The sequence below is a fragment of the Protomyctophum bolini genome (genome assembly GCF_963924005.1).
Source record: "Protomyctophum bolini genome assembly, chromosome: 7".
Lineage (NCBI taxonomy): Eukaryota > Metazoa > Chordata > Actinopteri > Myctophiformes > Myctophidae > Protomyctophum > Protomyctophum bolini.
In genome coordinates, this window is record NC_137868.1 from 47,320,468 (window position 1) to 47,345,890 (window position 25,423).

At 45.7% G+C, this 25,423-nt stretch overlaps 1 protein-coding gene across 1 annotated transcript; it reads left to right on the forward strand.

Annotated features, from left to right (window-relative positions):
• Nucleotides 1-12,753: 12,753 nt before the first annotated feature.
• Nucleotides 12,754-23,241, forward strand: LOC308318775 (uncharacterized protein; the record flags this gene model as incomplete). The annotated part of the gene is made up of 4 exons (XM_080768404.1): nucleotides 12,754-12,967; nucleotides 19,712-19,837; nucleotides 21,532-22,302; nucleotides 23,183-23,241. The coding sequence occupies 4 exons, from the start codon at nucleotides 12,754-12,756 to the stop codon at nucleotides 23,239-23,241; spliced, it is 1,170 nt and encodes a 389-aa protein (XP_080624530.1).
• Between the last annotated feature and the right edge of the window lie 2,182 nt (nucleotides 23,242-25,423).

Below are 25,423 nucleotides of genomic sequence, written 5' to 3' on the forward strand. Positions count from 1 at the left end.
TCGGGAAAAAAAACCTTCGCTCTGAAAGAATATATATTCAAAGATTTGTGCCACATTTTTACGATTTTTCTAAAATAGCTAAAGTACAACATAATGCTCAGTTAAAACAACACCAAAAGGGCTTCCCATCCAGAATGGGTTAATAAAGGTTACACTGCTTTTCACTGATCCTTTGTTCTATATTACAAAAACATTTCATTAATGAATTATTTTATATTGAGTAATTATATAAATGCAGTGTAAAGACGATACCATGATCAACATCAAAAGGCATGTGGTCCATCTTAAAGAGGGAGTGCCACAATTTTTGTATTTGTATTTCATGTGTATTAGCTGACAGTACTTCACACCCTGGAGTCGTTTTTATGTGCAATGGTGTATTAACTTTGTATTTGGGGTTTCTTTCTGGAGGCTGAAACTTTGACAGTCAAATGGGCCAATGAAATAAACAGTAACTGTCAGGTGTAAAGGAGCAACTTGGACACTCAGGCATGAAGGGAGCATGAGTCCGTTGCTCTCCCCAGGTTGGCGGAGGGTGTGTAGAGCCCAGGATCACAGTAGATGATTGGCACAGGGGTGAAAAATGGGTTACAAAATCGTGGGATAAAAAATATATTTAAAAAAAAGAAATAAACAGTAATATAGTGACATCACACTATCAGCTCCTCCCCTAACCCCATCCCCCTTTATCATACAACTACAGCTGTGGGTGCGGCTTCAGTTCAGGTGGTTCACCATCCACCAGGCAAACCAGGCATACTTAATGAACTGGTGGGCGTGCCCACATAAAAACAACATTTTAACAACTACTGTAAAAATTATACCTCCTTATATAACAATAAGACCTGGTGATCATGTTTAGGGTGGCAAAAAATCACGGCACTAGAGCATAAAAGGTAATAAGGCGTGTTTTGCTGCCTCCTGCATTATGTGCAATTTCAAAAGATAAGCAAAACCATTGCATGATTTCCAACAGTTGTTTCTAAACTACAACACTTAAAAAAGATCACCTGCACGGAATTTCTTGACAGAAAGTGTTACATGTCTTGCAGACAGAGGATAATTCAAGCTTTCCATACAGCTGCAATGCTGGTGAGTTTAATGCTGTTTAATATAATCAGACTTTTCTGTTTGGATGTATGGGCAGTCAAGGTTTGATGTTTCCAGATATTAAAAATAGGATCTAGAAGTTTGCTTGCGGCTATGGACATCAATCCTATAAAACAAAACAAGATGGTTCATGCTCACAGCCATTAGTGGTGCATTAAATTAATCGATATGGCAATATATCGATCGAAAATCCAGATGATGGGTGAATCGACTGAGAGGCTGCTGTATCGATACAGCAATAAACGGTATGAATTATCTGGGTGACACAGTTTTGCCAAACGTACCTCTGTTTAACGTTATCAAATCCCCCCCCCTTGCAAGTTGCAATGCACTCCCTTCCCAGACCTTTTGTTAGGATGTTTGGACATCAAATTTAAAGATCTCTGTGGGCCTGACAGTGCTTTATTCAAAATAATGGCCATGTTGCACAAATACAATAAACGCTTATATCGATATATCGATATTTGTGGCCTCTATATGGATACATATCTATTGTAAGCAATATCCACATCACTTCTCTGCCATCCTGTGTCGGGACTCGTCAATCGGCATGCACTGTTTACAAGTATACACCCAATAATGAATTGCTGTAATTTGGGGTCAGCTACATCTAGTGCTATTATCCTTTTTTAATGTTCTGGCATAAAACGTGTATTTAGTCAAATTAATAAAATATCTAATAATAATAGCCCCTAATGAAGGTCAACAATGGCTGAAACGTTGTCAACCTGTAAAGTTTTTTTTATATCATAAAACTAAACACTGTGGAGCAGAGCTGTGTGCAGACTTCTCGTCCGACACCAGCAAGGGACTGGATGTGCGCAACCTACCTGTTTTGAACTCAATTCTCAACGAACCACATACTAACTTCACTAATAGAACTCCCCCTCCGACACCCCAGCTACCACCTGTTGTTTTTGACCTGTGTTTATGTTCTTGAAAGTAATGGAAGTAATAGAGCAAGGTCTGCTTCATTTTCCTTAAGTGCAATGAAGCTAGTCTAGACCAGTCTGGTGGAAGAGGAACAGACCCGTTCTCTATTTTACAATGTATTGGTCGGAGGCGTTACTTAATTGCACTTAATTATTTTTTCCTGCTTTGATTGTTTCCTCTTGATACCTGTCAAACACTACATCAACCTCCGGCAATGCTCCAGGTTGGCATATTCACCAAATGTTGTAATTGCAGGTGGCTTCATTTCCAAGTGCCATCAATGAGCAGCAGCTGGAATCATCACGTGTGCAGGGGTTTGGACTTCGTTCTGTCAGTATGTTTACTATCACAGATTTATGTTGGTGGAATGTAGACGACCACTCTAAACAACTATCCTCTCTTTCTCTCAATTCAATGCATTTTAAATAAAGGTAAAAATGCACTAAACTGCGGCAAGTCTGAAAACCGGCGAGTTTTCCGTTTACCGAGTGTAGCACCCAGGATTACACTACTAGACAATTGACACTGGGTGAAAAAATAAACAAATGGATTACAAAAATCGTGGAATTAAAAAAACAAACAAATGAAGCTTCCAAATATTCCACATTTCATTTTAATTTTTTTTTAAATATTGTAGGCCTATCTATCTGACACTTGTAGATTCTTCAAATAACCGCTATACACATAGGTTTAGACCAGGTCAGAGCCATTACGACTCTGATGAGCCAGGTTACAGTAATCTGATGTGGCATCTCTTATGTTGTAGTACAAGACTGTAGGTATCATGGCTAAATGCTTCAAATATTACTGTCTTCCACCAGGTGGTGATCAGTATTAACGGAACTGTGCCTCTATCTCCATTATGCAATGTGCATGCTTGAATTATTATTGTGGAGAAAACTATATATATTTTTTTGTTTTGTTATATCTTCACATAAATATTTTTTCTCTGGCCAGTTTGTGGTATTTTTTTTACTTAAAGAAAACCTCTGTAGTAGGTAGTAATGATCTAGGACTAGGTAGTATATGACTCACTCTCTAGATTATAGCTTTATATGGGATTGAGCTACACTATATAATTTCCCAAAGTAAGTAAAATTAACTCCATCAGGCAGAAATTGGCCAGGGCAGTCAAACTGTAGGCCTATGCAAGGATGAGCCACCTAGCTCCCACCTAATAATTCCCTAACAAAAGTAGCCATCACACTTTTCACCCATTTTCTGGCCTTGTTGATCTTCCCAGGCCTTGCAGCACCCCGCCACTGACATCTCTGGCTGAGTTCAGAGAAGACGATCTTCATCTGTGGAAATGGTGTTGTGGAGGTGCTGCAGGTCCTTCATGTCATTTACAAGATCTACACTCTTCACCTTCGCCAGGTCGTTACCACCACAGTGCACCAAGAGGACATGTGGAGCTCTTCCTCCTTTCAGGGATCGGTAGAAGAAAGGGACCAACTTCTCCCATCTCAGGCCACCCCAGCCAAACCAGGAGACCTGGGCATTGAGCCCAATATTGGTCACCATGGTCTGCATGGCTCGCTCTTCCCCACGCCGGATGTAGCTGCTTCCAATGATCCATAGCCGCTGTCTCCGCTGTCGAGAGGCCTAAAAACTCTCTGCACGGTGGGCTCATATTGCCCGTGCCTAAGCACTGTCTCACCGCTGTCGAGAGGCCTAGCGACTCTCGTTGCGGTGAGCTCATAATGCCCGTATGGGTTCGATTTTGTTGTTTCATTTTGTTTTGTGGTAATATATGAGGCGTTGATGTAATCAAAGGCCTTTTTATTACAAAACAAGGTTGTACAATTATTGAACGTTTTCTGTACGAAAGTGCATTTGTATGTTTCAAAACAATAGCAGCAACAACATTTTGCGGAATGTTCACAGTGTTCGTGTTCATTATTCTCGCTTTCTTTAACTCTGGCTCCGATGTGGGGCCCGTGGCCTTTACACATAGAGCCAGGCTCGAACCTTCGGGCATGGGGGGAACGGTTCTCTGGTCCCCCCCGGGAAATAGTTCCTCATGTTATCTGGCGCGGCCGCGTCTGTCACAGTCTGTGACTTGTGTTATGTATTTTGTGTACCCTGTTTCATGGTTTTAGTTAGTTAGTGTTTTACCTTTTTACTGTGATGTTGTACACTGTATTTTTCCTCGTTCTTAGTTGCAGTAGTTGCTTTACACTGTGAACCGTTATTTTGTAGTCTTGTTTTGTGCCTTCCTGTCTGCCCCTGTAGTTCTGTTCCTGTCTTGTCTCACTAGTCCTGTGATTGTCAGTGTTTCCACCTGTGTTCCCCTTAGTTCCCCAGCCTATCCCAGTGTTGATTGTCAGTGGTGTTCACCTGTGTCTAGTTATCCCATGTCTATAAGTTTGCCCTTGTGTGTTCAGTTCCTTGTTCGTTCGTAAAATGTTGTCAGTGGTTTTCTGTTCCGAGTGATTTCCATGTTCCTAGTGTTTTGCCTAGCTCCTAGTTTTTCCTCGTGTTCCTAGTGTTTTGTTTGTTCCTGATTTTTGGTTAATAAAACCCCCTTGCATTCGACCTGCCTGTCCTCTGCCTCTGTCCTGCACTTGGGTCCTACACCTGCCTGTCCTGAACCGTGACAGTACGAACGAACCATTTGGACCCAGCGGACAGAGGTTTGCTTTTTGTTTTTTGCATTTGGAGTAAAATGCCCATTTTGAGTAAATTGAGGAAGCCATCTGCCATGGCAGATATTCAACAGCCCTGCCTGCCATTTTCATGGGACGATTTTGGTGTAACAAGGGAAGACTTTTATGAGGACCCAGAATTCCTGAATTCCCTTGCTCTCTACTGGAAGACGGACCCTGATTTTGCCAGACTGGTGGCAAAAAACAGGTGGGAATATGATGTTGGCCGTCCTCAGTCTGCTCGTGTTTCCCGGCCTGCTTCCCAACAATCTGTTCACCAGCCTGCAACCCAGTCGATCAGGCTGGGGTTTGTAGGCCTCCAGCCTGCCTGTCCAGAACCTGCCCCTGTGGACCCTGCATTCCCTGAGCCGGCCTATGCTGAGACAGTTTCAGTCTCGGACCCATACATTGGGTCTCGCTTGGCCTTCTTCAGGGGGAACCGGGCGAGGGGGCGTGGTCGTCATGGCTCACGCCGCCATCAACGCACCTCGCTGCCCAGTGTGACTCCCCCGTCGGCCATCTCCGCCGACGTCCTGCCGGGCCCCCCGTCGGCCGTCCCCGCCGACATCCTGCCGGGCCCCCCGTCGGCCGTCCCCGCCGACATCCTGCCGGAACCCCCGTCGGCCGTCCCCGCCGACATCCTGCCGGGCCCCCCGTCGGCCGTCCCCGCCGACATCCTGCCGGGCCCCCCGTCGGCCGTCCCCGCCGACATCCTGCCGGGCCCCCCGTCGGCCGTCTCCGCCGACCTCCTGCCGGGCCCCCCGTCGGCCTTCTCCGCCGACCTCCTGCCGGGCCCCCCGTCGGCCGTCTCCGCCGACCTCCTGCCGGGCCCCCCGTCGGCCGTCTCCGCCGACCTCCTGCCGGGCCCCCCGTCGGCCGTCTCCGCCGACATCCTGCCGGGCCCCCCGTCGGCTGCCCCCACCGACGTTTGTCGAGTACACATGTCAGTTTTCCCTGCTGACAACCAAGGTGAACTTTGTGAACTCTTCCCCCATGTCCCCATCGAAGCCGAGGAAGCATTCCTGCTGCTGGACCCCGGGCCTGTCGTCCAGTTGCCGGAGCCCGGGCCTGCACTACGGCAGCGGGACCCCAGGGGTGTTCTTCAGCCACCTGACCCCCGTTCCTTGCTCCCAGTGACTGTGTCTCCTTGTCCCCAGGTTCCCCTGTCTCCATGCCCTTCTACTCAGTGTAGCTCCCTTTCTCCGTCTGCCAGCCCCTTTGTCCCCCTTCTCTCAGGCCCTCAGTTTCCCCAGGCTACGTCCAGTCCCCGGCCCCCTCTGTCCCACCTACCAGCCCGTTAGTCCTTCTCCCTGTATGTCTGTCCGCCTGTCTGTCTGTATGCTTGTCTGCTAGTGTGAATGCCTGTCTGTTTGTCCGTCTTTCGACCCCCCAGTCCTCCTGTCGCCCTTCTGACCCCTTTACCCGCCTGTTGTGTCAAACATCATGTCTGTCTGCCTGCCTGATTGTGTGTCAGTTGATCTGTCTGTCCCTCGGTTTGTCCCACCTGGTGTCTGTGTGCTTGTCTGTGTGTTTGCCTGTCTGTGTGATTCCTTGTGTAGTTGCCCAGTCCCTGCCAGTCAGTGTTTGGTCCTGTGCCCCAGTTTTTTTTTTTTCTTCTAGCCCCTGGTCCTGTGTCCCAGTGCCCTCCTTCCAGACCCCCACCACCCACCCTGCTCGATGTATTGGGCTGTGTTTAGGGATGTCTGGAAGCCATCCCTTAAGGGGGAGGCACTGTCACAGTCTGTGACTTGTGTTATGTATTTTGTGTACCCTGTTTCATGGTTTTAGTTAGTTAGTGTTTTACCTTTTTACTGTGATGTTGTACACTGTATTTTTCCTCGTTCTTAGTTGCAGTAGTTGCTTTACACTGTGAACCGTTATTTTGTAGTCTTGTTTTGTGCCTTCCTGTCTGCCCCTGTAGTTCTGTTCCTGTCTTGTCTCACTAGTCCTGTGATTGTCAGTGTTTCCACCTGTGTTCCCCTTAGTTCCCCAGCCTATCCCAGTGTTGATTGTCAGTGGTGTTCACCTGTGTCTAGTTATCCCATGTCTATAAGTTTGCCCTTGTGTGTTCAGTTCCTCGTTCGTTCGTAAAATGTTGTCAGTGGTTTTCTGTTCCGAGTGATTTCCATGTTCCTAGTGTTTTGCCTAGCTCCTAGTTTTTCCTCGTGTTCCTAGTGTTTTGTTTGTTCCTGATTTTTGGTTAATAAAACCCCCTTGCATTCGACCTGCCTGTCCTCTGCCTCTGTCCTGCACTTGGGTCCTACACCTGCCTGTCCTGAACCGTGACAGCGTCCCCGTCCGCGGTAGGAGCCTCTTCCACGGGGAGCTCCCCGAGGAATATATTCTCGCTGCTGGCTGCGAGCACGGCCGGCTGCCGCTCTATCTGCGGGCTGACCGCGGGGCTGTCCCCGCTCTGCTCGGGGCCTCCACGGCATCCTTGAGTGGCCTCGATCAGCCGGTGGACGGGCTGAGCTTCCCGTTGGTGGACGGTGTGGAGGAGCGGCGTGTCTGGGTGGGTCTTGGCCTTGCAGGTGACGCAGCCCTTCCGCGTTCCTCTTTCTGTCCTCCCCGGCAGCAATGAGCTCCGTTAAGGCTCCCTGGAACAAGTCCGTTGGGGTGTTAAAAGCTCTTGGAGTAACGTTATTGATCGGCGCTACCGGTCGATCCAAGATAGTGGCGCGGAGTGTCCCAGTCGTGGGAAAGATGTCCGCCCATCGCGTACGCTCCTGCATGAAGCACAGCGTCATGGCTCGGCCCAGGGACTCGACGGCGTTCCTGGTCAAGAGTTTTGCCTCGTCATTCAGACGTCTTATCTCCGCTTGCTGCTCAGCTGTGGGGGCGTCTCCTGCCAGCTCCAGCAGCACAGTGAGAGAACCCTGTAGGAGCGCTTCGGCGTTCAGGGCCTTAGCTATGGCAGCGAGGTGGTTGTAAATCCGTCTAATTGAGGCTGAGGCCGCTCTGTCCTTCTGGTCTGGGAAAACGGGGTCTTTTCCCACGGGGCAGTACTGGGGTCGAGTCGGATTGACTAAATATCCCGCCAGCAGACGGTCGACCTCTGGTATGCCGTCCAGTCCTGCCACCTTGGGGTCTGCTGTATCGACTGAAAAGGCGGCTCTGTTCTTGGGTGGATCAGCTGCGTTTGGGCGCGCCCACGTGAGGGTGAGGAATTCCCTCACCCCCTCCGCGTAGGGTAGTAGGTGCTTTTCTGGCGTTTTGGCGGCGACCGCCTTCACGCCTTGCCATAAAAGAGCCTGAGCTGGGTTAGTGGACGCGGCTGGAGCTGGCCATGGCCGTCCGCATCTGAGCGCCGCTTTCATGTAAATTGCGTTCAGCTCCGTCTCATCCCGGGGGAGTAGGTCGGGTACCGGGGCTGCTTCGACGGGCGCCGCTGCAATCTGTGGTGCAGCAGCATCAGCGACCACCATCGGGGCCGCCTGGGCTGCGGCGAGCGGGAGACCTTGTGCTATCTCCATAAGTACGGCCACGGCGTCATCGTTGTCGTACGGGACGGGGGCTATCTGAGCCTGCTCCGTCTCGTCGAGCTGAGCGTATCCGTCCCAGTCGAAATGGTCCTCCTCACCTTCGTAGCCATAGCCTCCCTGGTCATCGACGAGGCTCTGCTCGTCCATTAGTGGTGACCGCTTGGGCCGTGGAGGGAGCAGCCGCGCTCGTGGAGGCGCCGCGGCTGTTGGTACGCGGCCTAGCCCCCAGTTTGGAGTAGACGTCCGAGTGGACGGTCGGACCCGGCGGCGGGGGTTCGTCCCTGGTGTCGTACTCCTCCTCCTCATCGTATTCCCCTTCCTCGTAGAGGAGGTCGTCTATTGTGGAAAGGAAATACTGGCGGGCTCGCCTACGGCGTCTCTGTTTCATGTGGTGGGAAGTTTCCATGCACATGGGGCATTTGCCTGGGAGGCTCACCGCTTCGTTAGCGTGGTCGAGCCCCAGGCAGTAAAGGCACGTGGTGTGCCGGTCCATCCCTGACATCAAGTTACCGCAGTGTTCTGTGCGGCAGAGCTTCTGGGGTACGGGTACGGCCCCTCGCCGATAGCGGCGGGCCTCCGCCTTGGACCTTGCTGTCGTCCCTTCCGCCATTTCCTACGGGGAAAAAGCAGAGTTTTGTGGGTTTATTAAGTCTCGACAAGGGATGCTAACGCTAGCTTGTTACAAACTGGGCTAGCGTTTAACTGAAGTGTTAGCTGCTTCTAGCAAGCCACACGTGTTGGAAATTGCTCTATTTGGTCCGGTCGAACACGGAGACAAACAGCAATATCCTTTTTTTAGTATATTTTCTTCGTGAGTGTAGCTTAAAACACTAGCGAAAAACACAAATTCCACCTGTTTGAGATACTTTGTAGGAGTTTGGTCTTTCTCGTGATGAAGCTTGTCTGTCTTAACGCAGAAGAAGAAAACGAATGACGCCCATGAGCAGCGCAGGTGTTTATACCCTCGGGGGAGGGACGTACGTGCACTGCGTCATCACGTAAAAAAAATATCATTAGAACGTGAGTGTATAAGATTTCTTCTGTCTTACGTCCAAGAATGGACCTAACCCATAGTGAATTCGCAAGCCCCACACTGGTCACCTGCGACGCTTCTAACACAGCGCTTGGGGCTGTGCTAACTAGCTTCACGTGGCATTGAGCGGTACTTGTATGGCCGACCCTTTACACTGCGCACGGATCACCAAGCCCTCACGGCTGGCACAGGATATAGCCCACTCAGGATCCATCGCTGGGCGGAGCGGCTCCAGCAGTATAACGTCACCCTGCAGTTCACTCCAGGTTGAGACAACGTAGTGGCAGACCTACTGTCACGCACCACCCCCGGCCCTTCGCCCGGTCCCGGTCCTGCCTCCGCTGAGCAGGGCCTCGTCCAGATGGTCCACTCTCCGCTTCAGTCCACGGTGTCGCTTCAGGAGCTCCAGGCGGCCTCAGAACAGGACTCAGTGCTCTCCCAGCTCCGCACTTTAATTCGCTCTGGGTGGCCCACGACGGTTCCAGACGAGCTGGTTCCCTTTCGCCGTATCAAGGATGAATTGTCCTGCTGGAACAACCTCTGCATAGCCCGCGGGCTCTGCACTGTTGTACCTGACTGCCTGAGAGTGTGTATCCTGGCCATGGCCCACGAGGGTCATCTGGGCATCGTCAGAGTGCAACAGCGCTGTCGTGACCTGGTGTGGTGGCCTGGCATTGGCCGGGACATCGAGGCCTTAGTGAGGGACTGTACAGCTTGCCTTCTGAGTGGCAAAACCCGCCCGCCTGCACCGCCACCACTACAACCGCTGCCCTGGCCAGCCAAGCCTTGGGATCACCTCCAGCTCGACATCTGCGGGAAGCTCCATGCGGTCCCGCACCACCAGCGTTTCGTGGTGGTGGTGTACGACCTTCATTCCAAGTGGCCTGAGGTGCTCTCCACCGGGACAGTTACCTCCCGCGTGTTCATGGACTCTTCTCTCAGTGGGGCCATTCTACGGCCATTACAACCGACAATGGGCCCTGGCGGTTCATCTCTGCGAAGTTCGCTGCCTTCCTGAACGACAAGGGCATTAAGCACATCCGTACAGCGTTCTACCACCCTGAGGCGAACGGGGGTGTAGAGAGACTTAACCAGACACTGAAAAACGGAATCAGAGCTCACCTGGCTGATGGCTTCCCCTTCTCTGCAGCTCTTCGTCACACTCTCCTGCACTACAGAGCCTCACATCATTCCACTGCCGGTTGCTGCCCGGCTTTGTTGGGACGGGAGCTGCAGCTGCCGACCAAGGTCAAATTCCAGTCTTTTTGGTGACCTTTCACATTTCTAAAGGTCGTAGAAAATCGAGACCTAGACCATTAGATTCAGCATCCTCGAAATATGGAGGAGGAGGGGTTAAAACAAACACACTCACTGGGCGCTTTTCTATAGTACTGAATTGGCTGCGGCACGCCTACTCTACACTCTGCTCCATATTAGAGCGAGGCTAGCAGCAGCAGTACTCTACAGGCTACAGTTCCGTCAGAAGCCCAAACCCAAATTAATCAAATGAAGAAGCCGCTTATATTGCTTTTAAGCGGTATAAGCGTATAATATAGTGTATAATATAAGTGTATAATATATTTATTACACCTGGAAAATATAGCCACTCTACAAGCTCACAACTGGTTGTGGACGCAACACTTCTATAGGTCTGTCTCTGCTATTCATTTCTGTGCAGGACTTGCCAAGTCACCAAAGCAATGGTAAAGTGTCTATAATTTTTTTATTATATGGAGAGAAAGTCGATAGTCGGGATTTGGAGATTTACGCACATTGTGACATGCTGACAGACAATGATCCACTTCCACTCAAAATGTAGGTGGCTTTTAAAATATGATTGGCACCTCGTAAGTGTAAATATAAAATCATAATATAGCCTAAAATTGAAACCACCTACTGCAGTGATTTTATCCTGTGTTTAATTTACTTTACTTTATGTGTTTATTTGGACAGGACAATGAATAGTATGGACGTCACATGGACGTAATTACACCGGATATAGCACCGGACATAGCACAGATATAGCACTAATTTTCATCCGCAGTCCTCACAGGAAACACAAAACGGAAAAACAGACAGTCAAACAGTGGAATACATTTACATGACATTACATAGGGAACACAGCATAAAAAAGAAATAGGCTACACCTAAATATCATAAATGGTTGCATAAAATAATCATAAATGTGTTTGTGTGTGACATAGATAGCTCTGTCGTATGGGCAGGACGAAAATATCCGTTTTGCAAAAGATCCATAGTGTGGTATGTGATGTATCTGTGTGAGTGTCTGTGTCATCCCTACTAATTGTTTGTCATTGATTGCAAATTTGCGTGTTCGTGGGTGCGGTGCCAGCTCTTTAAAAGCAGTGTGCTTTGGACCAAAGAGAGATGTAACATATGGAGCGAGCAGAGTGGGAACCCAGTGTGATCGGCAACAGTGGTTTTTATGAGGTGCATTTGTAAATGTTATGGTCAAAATGTAGATGAAGGCAGCATTCTGCAATGGTGGACTGCACTCTGCTTTCCCCATTATGGTAGGGCCCAAGTGTATTACGTGCACGTACTGTTTAGATTGTTCATGGATCATGTTTATTTATTTTAATCTTGTAACATTCAAAATCGATTATTATGTGGTTGCCCTCTTAATACCTTTTTAGTTGTTTCCAGTAACTCTTTGTTGTGCTATTTTGCTTTGTGTGCTAAATGAATATTCAGTCAACACTAGAATGGTAACTTGCAGAGGAAAACTTATAATTTAATTGTATTGTGGCCTAATTGTTACTGCGATATAATATGAATAAATGTCAACTTTTGTGTAACTTGGTGTCTTTCCTAAGCCTCCCTACCCAGTTATAAAGCTAACTAACCCTTTAAAGTTAAAGCCTTAAATGGCTGTTGGTGAAATTCCAACTGGCGTAGTCTAGCTGTAGTATTGGTGTATTGCAGTAACCTATAGCCTAAGTCCGTATGGTTACACATCATTCGACGAGTCATAATAAAAAACGAGCGCCGGTTTGCCGTCAGTTATGTTTTGACAAGATATGTGGTACTAGTGGTAGGCATAGGCCTACATGATGCGAGCACCCGTGGTTAACCAAATAGCCGCTCCTCCAGAAAACCGAATGTAAAGTTTGTAAACCATAGACTGTAAAGATGTAAACACAAACTGCCCTGTGCGCGTTCACAAAGAACTAGCGACGCGCTCTCTTGTGCTCGTGCATGAATTTATCCCGCCTGCAGTCGCAGAGTTGACCACTAGGGCCCGGCTGCTTCAACGTTGGAGAGCCTCACTGGGGCCTTGGGCCGTTTGCGGGAAGTAGACCGTTCTTCCGGGTGCTTCAAAACTCCACTGAGCGAATTCCATGGAAATTAATAGCGGGGGGGCGGGGCTGACGCTCCGGTTCGGTCTCTATCCTAGTCTAGTCTATGGTTTTGGTATCACGCGCTTTGAGCAGATCAACAAACGAAGATCGTGGTGGGGAAAATGTCTCATAAAGGAGGTAAAATGTTTCAAATAGAGTCTGTACGGCTGTCGATAAATGAACACATGACGTCGGTGGGAGAGGATATATTGTGCGTTTTGGAGGAGCAGCAGCGAGACGATGGTGTTTGCAACGTGAAGCTTAATGTCAGAGTGTTTGTGTTGGAGCGTCTCAGTACGGTGGGAAAGTTCATGTTCAGCCTCTTCCAGAGAGAGATGGAGAAACTAGAAACTCTGCTGGAGAGACAGCAGAGACAGCCTAGGAAACTACACGGAGCAGGTTTGTTATTTCTGTTGCATTTCAACCACGTACACACGTTTGAGGCAGCTGCTACTTATAGCTAAGCTACAACAGAGTTATAGACAGAGTTACGCAAACTGTTCACTTCATGGGGCTTCAGAGTTCAGACCAATGGCGGCTCGCCTACATAGACTACGCATTGAGCGTGAGGACAACCAACTGGGTTGTTACTTTAACAGTTGTCATGTTGCACACATGCTTAAAATAGCTCTCTTGTTTGCGCCTCCCTCGTTGAAAACAATGTATTTCCAACTCCAGCTTGGCTTAGTTCAGGCTGCATGAACAGCGCTTGGTTTTCGCCCCCTCTATATCGTAACTCTTCTATTAGATGGCTCTGAGCTACAATACAAGCTTAAATTGTCATATTTTAACATTCGACTTTCAGCTAAAGACCTTAGATTAATTTGTGAGGGGCGCTAGCCCCTCCCATGCCCAGCTTTGTGTGTCTGTGTGTACCCTGGCCCAGAGCCATAGATTAAGACAACTCTGTTTACTTCATGGGGCCAGTCCAATACTCCAATGGCGGCTCTTCTACATAGACTTCTATTGGTTTGTCCCGATTTGAAGGCTTCAAATTGGGACAGCCAGAAGTTTACGGAATGCATTGGAATCTATGGGCTCGCACAAGTACATGAACCACGTGACCAGGCTGTTTTCTGCCCCCTCAATGTCTTAGGGCCGATTCATATTCCTATTTTAGAGGCTAGAGCCGAAGAAAAGTCGGTTCGGCGCAGTAGAGCCTACAATGTGACGTAATTTGAGGTTCGGGGGGGCAGGTACCGTCCTAAAGTCGTCTCTTCGGTGCTATTTTCTGACGAGCCGAAATAATTTTGGCACTACAGCGCCGAAACAGCAGTAAAATATGAGTATGAATCGGCCCTTACTCTTGTCTATGGTGCTGGTCTGTGTGTACCCCATAGCGATGATTTGATTGGCTGAGGGCTTAAAAAGTGAGGACGACAAAAGTGATGGCCGGAATATGATGTATGATGATAAGAGTGCCCCTCACTTCACACAAGTTTTATTTACGAGGGTCTTAGGTACCTAGGGGTAGGTTAGCCGCAATGTACAACCAATAGATTTTTTTTTAAATAATGGGATGAATCTAGAGTTGGAATACCCTCCATTGACTCCCTACTCATCCAAATTGCGTTTGAGATCTGCCTGTATTAAACAACGTTAAACTCACCAACATTGCAGCTCTAGGCCAAGCTTGATTCAAGCTCTTTCAATATGCCGAGCTTAACTAGCACAGCACAGACAGTAGTCCATATCACATAGATCAACGTACAAAAAACAAAAACCTACCTAATCAGCAGCAGGCTGCAGAGCCAGTGCTTGTGCAGCCTGGACGTGACCCGGTAACAGCTCTTCATAGGGTTCGTTAGTGCCACTATGATGCTGTTACTAGACACCTCCAGACGTTGCATAAGGTTATACATTAGTTTTCTTAACAAAGCATCACATGTGGGCACACCAACGGAGGTAAACAACTGGCTGGCACTGTGCCACCTAGGAACACGTAGAAGTAACCTCATGGCACGGTGAGGGGCACGGTGGCACAGTTGGTAGTGCTGTCGCCTCACAGCTAGAAGGTCCTGGGTTCGATTCCCGCTAGGGACGCTGTGGGCACTGGCGGCGTGTTCCCTCCTCCGCGTCATCAGTGCCCATACCCGAGGCGGGGGTTAGCGAAAGGGCCTTTCTGTGTGGAGTTTGCATGTTCTCCCCGTGTCCCCTAGGGTAGATACCCTCACAAAAACATGCAGTAATCCTGGTCTCTAAAACTACCTCCCCCTGGCCAGCCGGGGTGCCTGATGGAGGGGAAAGGAACTGGTCGGAATAACGTGTCCCTTCCACGCGCTACGTCCGGCCGGGGAAATTCCCCCCTGTCAGGTGAAAAGAAGCAGCTTGGACTCCTCATGCATAGAAGGAGGCATGAGGTCAGTCCGCTGTCCCCCAGGGTTGGCAGAGGAAGTGTAGCACCCAGGATTACATTAGATAATTGGCACTGGGTGAAAAGAAAACTGGGTTACAAAATCATGGGATAAAAATTATTAAAAAAAAAAAGAAGTAACCTCATGGCATCGTTATATGCCACTCTGAGCCGTTGCATGCTTTTTACTCTGTACGAGGACCATAGATGGGCTGTATACAGAGGGGTGACATACGATCTAAAGAGTGCACATTTTACGTCTGCTGAGCACATAAGAACATTTTCTTAAAAGCATATTGGCCTGAGCATATATTTTGCGACACTTGTCGCTGGATGTTACTGTCATCCCTGAGATCCTCAGAGAGGATATGTCCAAGGTATTTTAATTACTTGGACACAGCTAGAGTGGCATCTGAGAGACAGAATGCTGGAAAGGTGGATTTCCTAATACAACTTTTTTTGGCATTATAAGTAATATCATGCTCTTTGCCATACTGTGAGCATATTTTCAATAATTGTTGTAACCCTGCAGTATATGGGCTAATTATAACCAGATAATCTGCGTACATGAGATGATTGATAACACTTTCCCCAACAATACAACCTGTTTTACAAGCATGTAGCTGCCTTGATAGGTCATCCATATAAACATTAAATAGAAACATTAAACAGAAATAGATAAAATCCCACCTTGACGGACCCCATTGCCCACGTGAAATGGGATAGAGACAGCATTATCCCGTTTTACCTGGAAGGTTTGCTGGGCATACCAATAAATAAGAATTCTGACGATGACGATGTACAGTATTTGGGGACACTTCTAGCAATTAGTTTCCTGAATAGTTTTTCATGGTTGATTTTATCAAATGCTTTCAAAAGGTCTATAAAACATAAAAATACGGAGGAGTTATGACTTTCATACTTTCAACTCCTTCAGAGCATAGATACAAAGGTCTGTACTGTGTTTTCTTTTAAAACCAAACTGATTGTCAGTAGTTAAAACATACATTTCAATCCTGGTTAAAATGATTCTTTCTACCACCTTTGACAGGCTACTGGCAAGGGCAATGGGCCGGTAATTGTCCATGCTGTTTAACTTCCCAGCCTTATCTTTAAGAACAGGGACCAGTAAAACAGACAGGATTAAATTAGGAAGGACACTGTGAACCATAAAACCAGTGAAGCAAGTCTATTGCTGGCATACTTAAGATGCTCAGCAGTGATATGGTCCAGGCCACAGGCTTTGTTATTAACAAGCAGGTTAATGGCATCAGATACCTCACTTGACCTAATAACCACATTACTGTCTAGATCGATATTGTCAACGACAACTTTTGACAGTTTGTCTGCGCCACAGACCCCCTCAATGTCTGAAAGAAACACAGGTGTTTTGTTGCTGTTCATTACACGGACCGCTTTCCAGAATTCAACATGGTTGTTATTATCAGCTCTAAGGTGTTCTCATTGTTCTTAATATGCCGGAGAGCATATTTTAATCTGGCATTTTGTTTTTCCTTAAACAAACATTAGAAAAAGAACCACCGCTCATCCGCTGAAAAAGCTTAAGAGAGGTGCTGGAGCCACAAAGGGAACATGAGAAGAAATAAAGGGAAGCTCCGCACACTCAGATCTGTGCACAATCAATTTATTCGGCATAATCAAAAAGTGACATAGGACAGAATATATGTTCATCACTTGATTGGATGATTGATCACACCTATGTCAAAACATTTCAATTTGAAGGATAACTCATGGGAGTTGTAGTTCTCAGTGAAACTACAAGGCACCCAAGGACACCAAGTGTCCATTTAGACAATAGAAAACATCACAAGGAAAACATTACAATTATTTACAAACGAAGTAAACAATAAACAAAAGTCAATAATGCAATCCAATGCAAACATCAGGCACATAGCCATCATAAAGCAAAGAGCAAATGTAATCTTTTGTTATCTGTTTATAGAACAACACTCATATTGAAATCTTCATTGAGACCTAAGGGTTGTAGACTTTCTAAAGTATGGGTCCAATAGCGCGCCGCAGTCCCGCCCCCTTTCAGAAAAGCGAGTGGCCCAGGAAGTGGAAGCCCCATGCATTCTCCCATCGGCACTTTTAATATAATTTATTTAAAGACGGTTACGCCGCGGACAAAGCCAATTCGGATCGTGACGAATCATGACAATGAACACAATATTTTGGGCCGATCAAATAATTTATAAGACGAAAAATAAAACAAATAGTGTTGTCTCCTGACTTTCTTTTCTTCTTTCTAATGATTTGATCGTCCCAAAATATTGTGTTCATTGTCATGATTCGTCACGATCCGAATTGGCTTTGTCCGCGGCGTAACCGTCTTTAAATAAATTATATTAAAAGTGCCGATGGGAGAATGCATGGGGCTTCCACTTCCTGGGCCACTCGCTTTTCTGAAAGGGGGCGGGGACTGCGGCACTCTATTGAGCTCTCTTTGGCATAACCTTCTGTCAACATCACCCCCTCTCTGAAGAGTAATCTGCTCTATTCCCTGGAACCTAAGGGAGGAGATAGGATGAGAGTGATTACCAAAGTGACAGGCTACGGGGTAGTTTTCATCTTTTCTTCTGATTGAACTTTTATGTTCACTGATCCTTTGTTTTAGGGGACGGATAGTTTTACCAATATAGATTTTATCACATGGGCATTTTAACAAATATATAACATTTTTTGTGTTACATGTGATGACACCCTTTACTGGAAAGGCTTTACCTGTTCTAGGATGTCTAAAGACATTAGTTTTCAAAGTGTTGTTACACTGGGCACAGTTGCCACAGGGATAATTGCCTGGTTTAAGCGGGGCCAGGAGAGTCTGTTTTGGTTGCGGCAATATGTTGGCTCTAACCAATTTGTCCCGTATATTATTTTGGTCCTCTTTTATATACAAACAGAGGTGGATCCTTAAAATGTTGTGAGAGAGCTGGATCTGATGTCAAAATGTGCCAATATTTCATGACTGTGCTCTTAATCATGTAGGCCTGGGGAGTGTAGGTAGTGATACAGGAAACTGAATATTGTTTTTCCTTTTTTACACTTTTTGTCAATAAAACAGATCTGGATGTGTCTAGAGCAATATGGTAGGCATCATCAACACATTTACTGGAATACCCCTTTCTTGGAAGCGTTTTTTCATTTCCAGGGCTTTTTCTATGTAATCTTCATCAGAATGGCAAAGTCGTCTCAGTCTGTAGAACTGACTTTTTGGTAAGCCATTTTTTAGAGCTTTGCGGTGAGCACTACTGGCTAGAAGAAAAGTGTTACGGTCAGTTTTTTTCTTATATAGGGTAGTGATGAGGCCTCCATTTTGTTGCTCTATCCACATGTCTAGGAATGACACTCGTTGCAAGTCATATTCAAGAGTAAACTTTAAATCAGGATAGACACCATTAAGGAATGACACAAAGTCTACCAATTCTTCAGTTTTGCCCTGGAAAATGCAAAATACTTCATCAAGATATCTGTACCGTTTAAGGATTTTCTGACAAAAAGGATTCTTTTCAGGATTAGAAACAAATGATTTCGGCTCGTCAGAAATTTTCAGTAGCACCGAAGAGACGACTTTAGGACGGTACCCGCCCCCCCGAACCTCAAATGACGTCAAATTGTAGGCTCTACAGCGCCGAACCGACTTTTATTCGGCTCTAAAATAGGAGTATGAATCGGCCCTAAGAACATATGGCTTAATAAAATGATCAACAACATTTGACAAAGGTTCCAGAAAGGAATCATTGCAGGCTACAATGGGTCTGCCCTCGGGTTCAGTCAAAATTAAACAAACATTAAAAACGCCATTGACATGGACAGAGTTTAGTGTGTGTGTGTGTGTGTGTGTGTGTGTGTGTGTGTGTGTGTGTATATATACATGTGTGTGTGTGTGTATATATATAGCGCCCCTCACTTCAACAGGTGTGATTTATTTTGCCGAACAGGCTGTATGATTGCAGCTTAATGTGTACCGGATGTGACATAACAGATCTACACACTGCAGTGTGATCCTATCTTAGAGTATATAAATATAATAGAGACTGCACCGAGAGGAAACCCTGAGGCGAAAAATAATTTGGTATTGCAGCTCAAGCCATCATTATGCATTGTCCACGTTCACGTATGGGCCGATAACGCGCGAACGCTATGTTTCATACGTGAACACGTGCAATGATAGTCAACAGCCCAGCACATTCACGTCTGGCCCATACGCAATCCCCAAATGCACCGTTTCCAATCCACAACAACGCCTCAAGCACTGGGCGAGCAACTCAATGCAAGTGGATGGGAGAAGAAATCCGGTGACGTCTCTAAAAGTATATACTCAAAGGGCTGTATTTTGCGTGTCTTAAGTACCAGGTCTTATTCCCTAACTTGAGTAAACTAAAGACCTGGAGGCGTGGTCAATGCTCTTTGGCCACTCAGAATAGCCAAATGGCATTGATCACGCCTCCAGGTCTTTAGTTTACTCAAGTTAGGGAATAAGACCTGGTACTTAAGACACGCAAAATACAGCCCTAAGGATCTTATGCCCTAGGATAGGTGGTGTTGCAATAAACCTGGCACGAAATTTGGAATTGAATTATAGCATTCTATATTCTATGCTTTATTTTTGCTACACTTTATTTTGGGCATTGCACTCATTATTACACTGAATGATTGTTACTTAGGTCTGAAAAGTGGGTTAAATATTCTGGGAGAGTTTTGGAAAATCAATGATAAAAATGTGTGGTAACGCTGACTGTATCATGGCCCCCTGGCACCCCCTGCAGGTGAAACAACTGGTGCCCCTCAGAGACCAAATGCTTCAGGAGGACGTGGCCAGGCAGCAGAGACTGAGGCGCCAGTTCACGACCCAGGCCAACACCATTGGACCCTGGGTTCAAACCAAGATGGAGGTACAGTCCACACAGGCCCACATCACTGGACCGTGGGTTTAAACCAAGATGGAGGTACAGTCAGGGCTCCAGACTAAAGGCCGATTCATACTCCTATTTTAGAGCCGAATAAAAGTCGGTTTGGCTCTGTAGAGCCTACAATTTGACGTCATTTGAGGTTCGGGGGGGCGGGTACCGTCCTGAAGTCGGCTCTTCGGTGCTACTGAAAATTTCTGACGAGCCGAAATCATTTCGGCACTACAGCGCCGAAACAGCGGTAAAATAGGAGTATGAATCGGCCCTAACTTTTTCACAGGTATCACTGGTGCCACCAACCTTTTCAGTTAGTAGCGCCACCACAAATTGGGTAGCACCATATTTTTCTTTGTATAGCGTGGTATTAACACATGAACTTATCATGCCCCCACATAAAGGTTTGAATCATAAAAACCCCTACAAAGGTCACTGTGAAAACCCCTACAAAGGTCACGGGACATGATTTTTAGGGACTCGCTCCACTTTTCTACCCCAGAACAGAGCCTCGTCTGGGACGTGTCGAGTCCCTAAAAATCATGCCGGGCCCGGCAGGTCCCCGGAGCTCCGGTCGGAACCTCCATGATTCGAGCTTGTAGATTCCTCTCTCTCTCTCTCCCCTCTCTTGCACGCACACTTGCGTTGCCGTTGCGCTCTATAGGTCTGACTATTGCCTCGTCTAAACTACGGTTTTCGGACTATTGCAGGAACTTCTGTCTGTCTAATGTCATGTCACTGTATTCTGTCCTTATCACACGCCCATTTATGTGACGTGACAGATAGTTAACAACAACAGCTCCAATAAAGACAGAGACGAGTTTCTTCATTGGTAGAATGTTATTGGTAGAATGTTTAGTTGTAAAACTGCAATCAAAATAAATAATTGTATTACAGTCATTGTACATAATCTTCTCACATGAACACAAACTCAACATCAAAGGCAGTCAAATTGGTTCCAATTGAGGTCAATCACCACTGCACTAATTAGTAGGATCCACAACAGGTGTATCATCTCCAACAGGCAAGGTCTAATTATGCAACAATTGCACTGAAGCCTGCATGGCCAAACAATTGACATAAACTTAAATTGTACTTTCTTGGCAACAAACAGGCAAGTTACATTTAGGAAAGAATCAACTAACACAAAACACAAGCGGTTTATAGGCGGACTTTGAACTTGACGCCAGGGGGTGCGACTGCTTTTTTAACCTTTATTTTATTATTTTAGCGTTTTTATGCCCTAACCCCTAAAAATGAGTTATTTAGGTAGTACAGCAGCTCACACACATACACACATGCACTACAGCCATACAGCGAGTCATCATATCATGATAAGAGAGATGATTACAAACTACAGTCAGAAGCCATAAGTTAAGTTTGCCAGGGGGTGCAGTGCACCCCCTGCACCCCCCCACTGTTACCCATGTTTTGATTGTAATCTGTAATGTCTTGAAACAAACTTATGTCATCCATTGCTTCTTGTCACATGTCAAATACCTCTGCATCCCCCCAAAATGTTGTATTTTAACTTGTGCCATACTCAAGCAATCCTCATTGTTATAATTCCAAGTTGTCTATAATCCGTGAAGTGTATATTTTCATTGGGTGTATAAGTCATGATATATATATAATTTTTAAGTTAAAACATTCATTGATTTTCTCTCATTGTATCTTTTGCCTAGACTTCCTACACCTCCCTGTGTATGAAGAGGTTTCACCAGAACTGCAGGAGAGGAGCCCCAGTCTGGTGCAGGAGGAACCAGAACCTCCACACATTAAAGATGAACAGGAGGAGCTACTTCAAAGACCAGAGGAGGCTGATGGGTCAACGTTGACATTACTAGCAGTGAAAAGTGAAGGTGACGATGTAAGCAGAGACACAGAGCCTGTAGCCAGCACCTCAACTCAACACATGCAAACACAAGCTGATGTAGAGGACTGTGGAACATCACAGTCCACTAGTAATGACCAGCTTCTCTCTTCACACCATTCTGAATCTGATATCACTGAAGACAGTGATGAGTTGGAGGAGAAGACCAGTGTGGTCAATCAGTCAGCTTTAAAAGCTTTAAAAACACTTAAGTCACATATGACCCAAAATGTGGGTCCCTTTACTTGTACAATTTGTGGCAAAATCTCTCTTACCATAGGTAATCTAAAAACACACATGGTGACTCATACAGTTGAAAGGCCCTTTACTTGTATAGTTTGTGGCAAAGGCTTTGTTAAAATGAGTTATCTAAAAATGCACACGTTGACTCATGCTGAGGAAAAACCCTTTAAATGTACAGTTTGTGGGAAAGGCTGTGTTCACAGTGGTCAACTAAAAACACACATGATGACTCATACAGGGGAAAAACGCTTTACTTGTACAGTTTGTGGCAAAGGCTGTGTTATCAGGGCTCATCTAAAAACACACATGATGACTCATACAGGGGAAAAATGCTTCACTTGTACAATTTGTGGTAATGGCTTTGTTATCTTGAGTAATCTAAAAACACACATGATGACTCATACAGGGGAAAAACCCTTTACTTGTACAGTTTGCGGCAAAGGCTGTGTTCTCAGTGGTCACCTAAAAGCACACATGAGGACTCATACAGGAGAAAAGCCTTTTACTTGTACAGTTTGTGGAAAAGGCTGTACTCATAGTGGTGGCTTAAAAGCACACATGTTTACTCATACAGGAGAAAGGCCCTATACTTGTATAGTTTGTGGCAAAGGCTTTGTTAATACGTATAAGCTAAAAGAACACATGCTGACTCATACAGGAGAAAAGCCCTTTACATGTACAGTTTGTGGAAAAGGCTGTACTCAGAGGGGTAATCTAAAATCACACATGTTGACTCATACAGGGGAAAAACCCTTTACTTGTACAGTTTGTGGTAAAGGCTGTGTTCACAGTGGTGATCTAAAAACACACATGAAGACTCATACAGGAGAAAAGCCATTTACTTGCAAAATTTGTGGCAAAGGCTTTGCTCGAAGGAATAATATAACACTACACATGAGGACTCATGCAGAGGAAAACCCCCTTACAGTTTGTGGTGACAACTAGTCAAAGTGCCTCATATGTGACTCTGTCTCAGGAGTCGTACAAGAAAAAAAATGGTGTCCATTATTTTGATGTATATGCAATAAAGTAAAGGTGCATGATCTAATTTGCAGATATCTGCCTATGTATGCCATATTGTTACCAAGCCGATTCTATCATAGTGTGCCAGAAGTAGAAGAAGCACATGCACTGACACAACTAGTGTTTCCATTTGAGCATGGATGCAGTGGTGCAACATCAGTCATGTGTCAGCGTCCACATGGCGTCCTCTGGATCAGATGACTTCACAGTGGTCACTTCAGCAAACTCCCCTGATACTGTAAACAACAGCAGTTAGATTCTCCCAAGCTGTGTTTAATGTTTGAAAGTAGAAATAGAGCCAGGTCTGCTTTATTTGTGCCATGAAGCTAGACCAGTCTGGTGGAAGAGGAACTGACTCGTTATATATTGGTCGGTGGCGCTGCTCGCGTTTTTATCCTTTGTGCCTGCTTTGATTGTTTCCTCGTGATACCTGCCAAAGACTAAATCAATCCTCTGGCCGCTTTCTCCCATGTTAAACACGGCTCCAGCTCCACGCTGGCATATTCACCGAATGTTGTAATTGCAGGTGGCTTTCCTAGTGCAATCACAAGTGCTTGGCCATCGATGAGCAGGCACCTGGAATCATCAAGTGTAACTTTTACAGGGGTTTGGAGTGTCATTATGTTTTACTAATGCAGATGTGTTGCTGGAATGTAGACGATCATTTAGTTGTGGCCAAAGATAGTGGGATGCATGGTCATGAGTTCATCCATATGGATGTTTTCAAGATTTACCCCCTTGCCCTGCTCTTTAAACTGTAATGAGCATTTGTAGCAGGGGTGGCTGGTAGGCCTAAATATAGGGCTCAGCCCTCCCTCTAACGGAATTAAAATGCTTTAGAAGAGATACTTTTTATATACTGGTAGAATCTAAAGCAAGAACGGCATCAAGTAGCTACAAGAAAAACGCAAAATGTCAAAAGCAGATTTGCATTCAGCACACTTTAATACCCCTCTGTACGCTCTGGAGATTTATAGAATAGCCTATAAATAAAATAAATATGCAAGACAAGTGTGTATTTTTCTAGACACTATGATTTATTTACTAATTTCTTTAGCATGCTACAGTCATGTCAATGTCAATCATGTAATGTTGCAAAACTGTTCATTACTAAGCATGACTGAAATTAGTATAAAGTTACAATTGACAAAACATTTTACTCTTTTTTTAAAATTGCCAGGTGCTTCCAGGGGGTCCCCGCAGCCAAATTAGTTGGTTCACAATAGCATCAAAATCAGATAACCACTAACCATAATTGTGACGGCCCCTGGGCCTTCATGGATTATGTCCTGTGTGAGATCTGAGAGGCATGCCTGCTATAATAACCAACCCTATAGAGCGTTGCAGTCCCTTTCATGACGACAAGAGATCCGGAAAATAATTCCCTGCTCATTTTCCTCATAGACTTTTAAAAAAGTATTTATTTAAAGACGTTTACGCCCCTGACAAAGCCAACTCGAGTTGACACAAATCATGACAAACAATGTTTTGGGCCGATCAAATTATGTGTTAGAAGAAAAACAAAAAGTGTAACCTGCCTTTTTTTTCTTTCTAATCTCAGGTAGGCTGCAAGAGCAGCCACAGGTTTATTTTGTTAGTGAACTTGGTCAGCATGTTCCCTGACAGTATGCTTTGGAACTTAAAATGCATTAATTAATTCTCCTTTTCATGATTTGCTAAATAAAAACACTTATTTATTGGTTTACCGCCCGTCTGGTCTCCCCTTTTTGTTATGGCATTATAGCCAAGCCATAACTGTGTGTGCGTGTACTTGTATATAGGCTATTTTCAAACTAATCTTGAAAGTCTGCGGCCAATATTAAAACAATATAATAAGTCACAGACCACTTGCACCCTTTTGTCAACCTCTAGGATTTTCCCAGTAGGTGCACCGCAGACGCCACTGGGACGGTTGGTGTGTGTGTGTGTGTGTGTGTGTGTGTGTGTGTGTGTGTGTGTGTGTGTGTGTGTGTGTGTGTGTGTGTGTGCGCACAAATCCCTGCTATGAGGCTGGTCTAGCCAGGCTACTAGTAGACTGCCTGCCTGGGAGTATCCATGTTGTTTTATGGTTGTTAGTTTGTATTCGGGAATGTGATGGGATGAAGTGTCTTGTAGAATTATACCATTGACATTACACCTGAGGGTTTGTGTAAACACAAACATTGTGTAACACGAACATCGAAGACAAAAGGGAGAACGCAAATTGTGATTGGCCGGAATGAGATTATGTATGATCCCTCACTTCACACAGGTGTGATTTTTAGGAAATTGAATGCAAAAATGAAGTATAAAGGAAAGTTAAAACGCCTCAGAAATAATTTGTATTGATCTGAACTAGTGTGTTCTATTTTGTGGACTGTGGAAGTGGAACACACACTTAGACTTTATTCCTCATTGCGAATTTGTGTAAAGAAGCCCAAAGGTAACAATTCAGGGTT